Source organism: Crocuta crocuta, unplaced genomic scaffold, assembly GCF_008692635.1.
Source record: "Crocuta crocuta isolate KB4526 unplaced genomic scaffold, BGI_CrCroc_1.0 scaffold179, whole genome shotgun sequence".
NCBI classification, from domain to species: domain Eukaryota; kingdom Metazoa; phylum Chordata; class Mammalia; order Carnivora; family Hyaenidae; genus Crocuta; species Crocuta crocuta.
This window is the reverse complement of record NW_027551568.1, coordinates 1,124,372-1,132,253: the sequence shown is the minus strand read 5'-3', so window position 1 is coordinate 1,132,253 and position 7,882 is coordinate 1,124,372. Positions and strand designations below refer to the sequence as shown.

Genomic DNA, 7,882 nt, shown 5'->3' with positions numbered 1-7,882 from the left:
CGGGGGGGGGGGGCAGGAAAATGGGGGGGGGTTTGAGCTCCCTCCTGGAGGGTTTTCCCTGAGCTCTGACTCCTGGGGGTACAGACAAAGAAGGCCAGTTGCTGCCCCCAGGCCCCAGGAGTGAGGAATCACATGTCTGAGGGATAGAAAGACCAAGTGACAGGGCAGGGTGAGTGTAGGGCGAGTGCTGGTCATGCTGCGGGTCGGGGTCCTGCCTTCTCCCCCTCCTCTGCCCCTCTGCTCTGTCTTCTGCATCGGTGCTCCCCCGACAGGACTGTGCGCTCGCCTCTCCCTCCTGAAGGTGCCCCATCAGGTTTCCTGACAGCCCCCGCCCCCTGTTGTCTGGGCACAGTCACCTTGGTGCCGCCANCCAGTGTGAGTGGCCATCGTGACCTGGCAGAGGCCATGGCGGTTCAGGGGAGCGGAATGGCCCTGGGGCGGGGGGGTACAGAGGAAGGGGAGCCCGGGTTCCCGTGAGGAGGGGGCAGGCGTGGAGGCGGCTGCTGTGGAGGCTGGACACTTCCCTGCAGATCGGGGGGGGGCCAGTGTGTGAAGCGGGCTGCTCTCTGTGCTTGAGAACCAAGGTGTGGGGACCCTCGCACCTGCACCTGCCCGGGCTGCAGTCCCCAGCTGGGCGCCGATGGCTGTCAGAGCAGTGGGCGGGGCTTCAGGGAGGGCCATGCAGCTGTTCCCCCCGCCCCCCCAAGCTCAGGACACCGTGTCTCCTTTCTCTGCAGATGAAGGGCGCCCTGGCAGAGATTATCCAACTGGCCACCCTGGACTCAGACCCCTGGGTTCTTATGGTAGCTGACATCCTGAAGTCCTTTCCCGACACTGGCTCACTTAACCTTGACCTTGAGGAGCAGAATCCCAACGTTCAAGATATTCTGGGAGAACTTAGAGAAAAGGGTATTTGTGTGTGTGTTTTATGTGGGGAGGAGGGAAACATAAACTTGACGTCTACAGTGTTGCGTTGTGTGCTGTGCAGTTGCTGTGGTTCCGGAAATGTTATCTGTGTGAATTTTCCACCCACCCTCGCACCCCTCTCACTCCTGAGCTGCTGCCCAGATTCTAGCCAGTCCCAAAAAATCAAGTTTTTAACAGCCGAGGAGCCACTCCTTGCTGCTCACTGCTCAGCTCCATGAGGCCATGGGCTCTGCCCATTCAGGTTGCATCTCCAGAGCCTAGAACATTCCCTGGTACAGAGTAGATGCTCAGAACTGTATGTTGAAAGTATCACCAGCTGAGTTATTTAAAGCTTGAACTAAAAATTATTTAGCAAATCCTCGCAAGTGGTCAGAGAAGACATAGAAAGATGAGCAGGGCTGTTCCTCACAGATCCCTCTCCGTGTCTGGAGAGCTAGGGNAAGACATTTCTGTCCTGGTGGTTAGCTTCACAAGGGTCCAGGTGAGGTCTGCCTCTTAGGTGGGAAGGGCCTGCTTTGTCTTTGGCCGCAGGTGGGCTTCTTGGCCCCTGGGGGGGCTGGAGGCAGGAAAAATAGGGGTGGGTTTGAGCTCCTTCCTGGAGGGTTTTCCCTGAGCTCTGACTACTGGGGGGACAGACGGAGCCAGGTAGCTACCGGGGTGCTGGCCAGGATCCAGCAGGAGCCGGGAGAGACCCCTGATGGGGCCTGTGGGGGCCGCAGGAGAGAAGCCTGTGGCGACCACTGACCCGCCTTTCCTGTTGCTTGGGGTGTGTCTGGCATTTCTGTTGCCCAGGAATGCTTAAAACACTCTCCAAAAATAGTTGTGTTGACTACACCCGTGGGGCCTTATGGCAGTGCCGGGGTGCGGCCCCATCCTGGCGGGTGGCCACCCACTTGACCACCAGCCATGTTGGTGGCCTTGACCGGCCGGTGACTGGAGAGGTGGAGACACTGTGGAGTCCATCTTTGACGGATCAGAGCGGAAGATTCACAGCCGTAAATAGGAAACTGCATTTTGGATTGTGTTTTCACATCCGCGGTGGAGACAGTGGCCCGGGTGGGGACACCGCTCCTAACACTCTGTGTTGGTTCTCGAATAAGCAGTGAACGAGTGTGAAGCGTCAGCCATGCTGCCACTGGAGTGCCAGTACTTGAATAAAAACGCCCTGACGACCCTCGCCGGACCCCTCACTCCCCCAGTGAAACATTTTCAATTAAAAAGGAAGCCGAAGAGCGCCACGCTGAGGGCAGAGCTCCTGCAGAAATGTGAGTGGCCCCCATCTTGGTGCGGGGTGGGGGGTGTGGGGGCCTCTCCTCGTGGGGCCGCGTGGCCCCGCTCGCAGATTGTGCTTCTGCCTCGTTCTGCAGTTTTACCTCCAGGTTTATGGCTCCTAAACCATCTTTTTGAGACCGAGGTCAACGAAAGGTTTTTTAGAAATTTATTTACTGCTACGCTAAACTGTGTGTCTTAAAATCTGCTCTAGAAACGTAGAATTTTCAGGTTAAAGTGTAATCTTGTTACAAAAGTGAAATCTACAAACAGTCCTGCGTGCAGTGACAGGTGGTCTCGAGAGAGTTTGAGAGGCTGGCCCCTCACTCCTGAATTGCCTTTTTCTGGAGTTGCACATGACCTGCATTTCACTTTAAAGATGTCTGGGCGTTTTATTTCCTGCTTTCTCACACAGTCATGTATGAAATGGGTGTGGAAGATATTTGCCAGGAAAAAAAAAGCAAATAGTGGAGTCTTTCAACCAAATTGCAAAACATATTCCAATAAACTTTTATTTTGAATGGCTACAGAATTGGTATCAATGACATCGTGAATACCCTGATTGCAAACAATCTGGGTAAAACATACCAGCCATTGTGACTCTTAGTTCAGAGCAGACAGTGTCCCGGGTCCAGTGCCGCGCTGTAGCTGCAAGGAGCTGGTGGCCCCCCGGGGCCCCCCTGTGGCAGAGCCCGGGGCTGGAGACTAGGCCTCTGGCCCCCGCCATGCCGTTCGCCTTCCCTTCTCCGGTGCCCACTGAGCCAGCTCAGGAGAATCTCGTTTCCTTCCTCATGCTTCCGCGTCCGTGAGGAGAAATGTCACACTTTGCCTGATGACCGCCAGTGAGGACACTCCCATCGGGGCTGCCCTGATTTGAGGCTTCACACAGGGTGCCCACGAGTCCTCCCTCTGGCCCCCCTCCGGGCCCCTCCAGAGTGCAGTTCTGCCCCCTTCTGGGCTGCTCCGGGAACGCACGAATGCGACTTTATGAAGAGAGACCCCCTCCTGTGTGTGTGTGTGTGTGTGTGTGTGTGTGTGTACGTACCTACAGCGCCTACTTCTTAGATTGCATGAGCGCCACACACATGACTGCGGGACACGCTGCTGACACACACAACCTTCTTCCAGCCACCGAGACGGCCCAGCAGCTGAAGCGGAGCGCAGGCGTGCCCTTCCATGCCAAGGGCCGGGGGCTGCTCCGGAAGATGGACACCACAAGTAAGGCCTTGCTCGCTGCGCTCCACCCCGGGCCCGAGTGTAGAGCCCCAGGGCTCCTGCTTCTGGGCTTGCCTCTGGGTCAGAGATTGGGGTTTGACTTCAAAGACCCTGGTTTTCTGGGTTAGCAAGGCCATTCAGCCATTTAAATGTTGAGACCGGGCAGCCGCCTAAAGGTGCCTTCAGATGTGTGGGTGAAAGGAACAGGTGGGATGAGGAGAGCTCAGGGTTAAGTCAGGTTTTCCACTTAAAGAAAGACCTGGAAGGATATGCGTGGGATGGCTGGTGCTCCTAGGCCACACCTTCCCTCCCTCGGGGTTGGAGACAGAGAGCCGGGGTTGGAGACAGAGAGCCGTGTGTGCACGTCACCGCACGTCCCCGGAGCAGAGAGCCGGTGGCCCTGGGGTGCGCCTCCGGAAGGCCCTGGAGAAACTAGGCAGCAGGCAGGAGGGCAGGGCCCAGGGCTGACCAGGCAGGGGGTGGCGGCGGGGGTTTCACCTGAAAACAGGAACAGAGGGCACACCTTTTGGAGCCGACAGGGAAGCCTTGTGGGGTCCCTTCTAGAGGCCCCCCCTGCCCGGCTCACTGGAGCAAGCTCCTCTCACCTCCACGCCCCGGCGGCGCGTCCCGGGGGCAGTGCTGGCTCGGGGGAGGCCTGAGCCGGAGGCGGCCTGCGTGCCAAGCGCAGAGATGGGGTCCCAGGGCTGAGAGCGAGGCGGCGCCAGATGCCCCGGGACGGGGCCGGGCCCTGCTCGGAAGGAAAGGTCCTTGTGCACCAGGTGCCTTCTTTTGGACAGACTTGGGACCGGACTCGAGGAGGGAGGAAGGGTGATGCTGGCCGCAGTGTGTGGGTCTCTAGCCTTCCCCGGTCTGTTTGCCGAGAGGCGCAGGAAGGGAGCGTGGGGAGTCGCGTCCGTGCTGGCGGAAGCTTGCTGAGTTCGGGTGGGTGGCGGCAGACATGGTTGTTTTCAGCACAAATATCATCGATTGGCTGTGATGTCATTGCTTCCTATGGCCTTGCCCTTGGACTCAACACCTGAGTGGCCACCAGGAGAGGGTCTCCCGGGATCGCAGGTGTGCTGGTGATGTCACCTCCACCCACCCTCGCAGAGACCGCTGGTCCATAGGAATCGGGGTTGCACCTCATGGGCTTGTACGGGGTGTCACTGGGCCGGCAGAGCGGCCTCGCTGCCCAGAGGGAAGCACGGGAGCGCGGGGGCCAGGGCAGCCCCTGAAGCCCCGCCCTCTCTGCAGCCCCGCTCAAAGGCATCCCGAAGCAGGCGCCCTTCCGGAGCCCCACCGCCCCCAGCGTCTTCAGCCCCGCCGGGAACCGGACCCCCATCCCGCCTTCGAGGACCCCCCTGCGGAAGGAGAGGGGAGTGAAGGTAGGCACTTCCCCTCTGGCTTCCGCAGCCTCACGAGATTGCCCTTGGCATCCCTCACACGGCGGGTAAGGGTGGGCTTCTGTCTGTCTTGGCAGCTGCTCGACATCTCTGAGCTGGACATGGTGGGTGCTGGCCGAGAGGCAAAGAGGAGGAGGAAGACGCTGGGTGTGTACACGGGACTCCCTGCAGGGGGCTGGGGGGCAGGGATCAGGGCGGGTCCCCGCTGCAGTGCTTCCTGAGCAGCCCCCAGCCCCTCCTCCTGCTGGCGTCCTGCTTTATGTCTTCACAATACGTCCCTGACTGGGGCGTGGCGGTCACACGGGGCAGGACCTGGAGACCGAGGCGCACGCTCCGTGTGGCGGTTCGGGACGGCACCCCGGGGGCCCCCTGGGCCTGCTCATGAGTTGCGCGTGGGGGGCCAGAAACGAGGACTCTGCTTTGTCAGCAGATGCGGAAGTGGTGGAAAAGCCAGCCAAGGAGGAGACCGTCGTGGAGAACGCCACCCCAGACTACGCGGCCGGCCTGGTGTCCACACAGGTGGGGCCTCGGCGCCGCGGGGGCGCCTGCCACACGTGCCCATCTCCCCCCCAAGCTTGTCACGCGGCCCACGTGTGGCTAGCCACACGGTGTGCGCCCCATGGGAAGTGTGTGTGTGGATGCGGGTGTAACGGGCTGGGCATGCATGCGCCCCACGTGCTCTTTGGGGGGCTCCGTGGCGAGTCTCCTCACCACTGGGCCTCAGTTTCCACTCTCTGGTGGGGACCTGCCTGTGGGGCCTCAGTCCCGCCCACCGTGGGGGAAGACAGCCGGCTTCTCGGAGTCTCAGCCACGCAGACTGTGCCCGCGCAGCCCATGGGGATGGGGCCACAGGCAAGGGCTGGAGCGAGGCCTCGCGGGCATGGCTTGTCTCGGTAATGGCCTAGTTTTCTTTCTGCTGCCAAGCGGTGTTCTCTCCCCTCCGGGCTGGCTGCTTTAGGAAGCCCCCTCCCCCTCTGCCGAGATGTCCTGCCTGCTGTTGGGGCGCCTCCCACGGAGGCAGGCGGAGAATCGGTGTGAGGCTTACCGGGGAGCCAGCACAGCCCAGAGTCCAGGGGAAGCACTGAGCCCTGGGCGATTGCAAAAACTCTATTCCAGAAACTCGGATCCTTGAACACTGAGCCTGCACTGCCCTCCACGAGCTACCTGCCTGCCACACCCAGCGTGGTCCCCGCCTCGTCCTACACCCCCAGTTCCGAGACCCCACCGGGTGAGCGGCCAGGCGCCTGGCTCAGCCCGCTCCAGACCCCTCTGCAGCGCCCGCCCTGGGGGGCAGGACTTCTGTGCCAGTGCAAACCCAGCGTCTTCACCTGCTCTGCCCTTCCTGGACGCCCCTTTGTGGGGCCAGGGCCAGGGGAGGGGGTTGCCCAGCGGACGGTGAACCAGGGTCCAGGGATCCCCTCGCAGTCCCAGAATTTCTAGCAAAATGGTGGACCCTGGGTAATGGTCTTGACTGTGGGGCCCTGGCCTCACTGGGCTTGGCTTTGCCCGCCGGGAGCGGAAGTGGCCCGAGAGGGCCGCGGGGCCAGCAGCCTGTGGGGTTGGAGGAGCTGCCTCCCGGTCTTACCAGGGCCGTGGCGGGGGTGAGGGGGCAGCCAGGCCTGGACCTCTCATCCGCCGCTGGAAACGCCCGAGACTTCCCGCTCGAGGTGGGGCCCTTGTGCCCGCAGCCGGGCCCGGAGGTGCTGCCCCTGGTGTGGGCCGCAGCTGTAGCCAGACAGCCTCCCACCGGGGACCCGGAGCCGATGGAGGCGGGACGGGGTCAGGCAGTCAGGGCCTGGGAGGTGGAGGAGAACCTGTCCCCTGGTTCTAGGGGCAGTGGGACCTGGGCGAGTTCAAGGNCCCCCCGCCCCCCGCCTCTCCCCTGACGCCCACCACACCCCCAGCCGTCACCCCTGCTGCCCAGACGCCTCCCGTGGCCATGGTGGCGCCACAGACCCAGCCCCCTGCCCAGCAGCAGCCTAAGAAGAACCTGTCCCTCACGGTAGGTGTGCCCTGGGTGGGCTGAGGGCCGCCACGCAGGGGCTGTGGGGGCGTCCGCCTCGCCCAGGTACCCACGCCCCCTGTCCGCGTTCACAGAGAGAGCAGATGTTTGCTGCGCAGGAGATGTTCAAAACGGCCAACAAAGTCACGCGGCCCGAGAAGGCCCTCATCCTGGGCTTCATGGCNGGGGGGAGAGCCCCCTGGGGGTGGGGGCTCCCCAGGGCCCCGCCCAGCAGCGCCTGCCCTCCGCAGAGAACCCGTGCCAGGAGCAGGGCGACGTGATCCAGATCAAGCTCAGCGAGCACACGGAGGACCTGCCCAAGGCGGACGGCCAGGGCAGCACCACCATGCTGGTGGACACCGTGTTCGAGATGAACTACGCCACAGGCCAGTGGACGCGCTTCAAGAAGTACAAGCCCATGGCCAACGTGTCCTAGGGGCCGCTTGCCGCCCGGGCCCCGCTACAGCCTTAGGTTCAATCTTGGGGGTGTTCCGGACTTGTTTTTTAACTTTGAATATGGGTTACCTTTTGTGTGATTTCAGATACTTTTTTGGATTCAGGATTACGTTTTTGAATGTTCAAGTTAACCAGAAAAGTTATAACTTCCTAGTTTTAGCAACAGCTCTGCTTATTAGACTTTTATCTATTTTTTCTTAAATTCCACTGACCACGAAGAAGGGCTTTTCCTTGCTAGTGCGACGCCCTCCCTGCCCCAGGAGGTTGAGGGGACCAAAGCGATGCCCCCGGCGAGGTCGAGAACAGGGTGAGGACGGGCCGCCGAGTGCCCGGCCGAGTGCCCGAGGGCGGGAGACGCGGGGCCGCCCGCAGCTTTTGTATTTGTCTTTTGTACGGTTGTGAGGTTGTGAGCCTTGAGACCGGTCGGTCGTCTGGTACCTGTTTTCATTGTAAAACCATCTGAGAAATTAAAGGTCTAGCTTTTCTAAAGAAAGCGCCGGAGCGGTGTTTCGGGCCAGCCCGTCCTCTGCTCCAGGGCACGGCCCCGTCGGGGTGGGTGGTGGCGAGCAGGACGGTCCCTCCCCGAGGTGGGGGGGAGTCAGGGTCAAAG

General features: G+C 61.4%; 1 protein-coding gene across 1 annotated transcript in view; it reads left to right on the top strand.

The window, feature by feature from the left end:
* The window catches only part of NELFA (negative elongation factor complex member A), a 24,679-nt gene extending 17,329 nt beyond the window's left edge, over positions 1–7,350 (top strand). The window contains exons 2-11 of the mRNA XM_077750451.1: positions 738–909; positions 2,031–2,192; positions 3,325–3,414; positions 4,666–4,796; positions 4,892–4,961; positions 5,245–5,333; positions 5,931–6,194; positions 6,673–6,816; positions 6,912–7,009; positions 7,066–7,350. Of these exons, the coding sequence (XP_077606577.1) occupies positions 738–909; positions 2,031–2,192; positions 3,325–3,414; positions 4,666–4,796; positions 4,892–4,961; positions 5,245–5,333; positions 5,931–6,194; positions 6,673–6,816; positions 6,912–7,009; positions 7,066–7,252 (1,407 nt within the window). The 3' untranslated portion in view covers positions 7,253–7,350. The remainder of the gene's footprint in view (positions 1–737; positions 910–2,030; positions 2,193–3,324; positions 3,415–4,665; positions 4,797–4,891; positions 4,962–5,244; positions 5,334–5,930; positions 6,195–6,672; positions 6,817–6,911; positions 7,010–7,065) is intronic.
* The last annotated feature ends 532 nt before the right edge of the window (positions 7,351–7,882 follow it).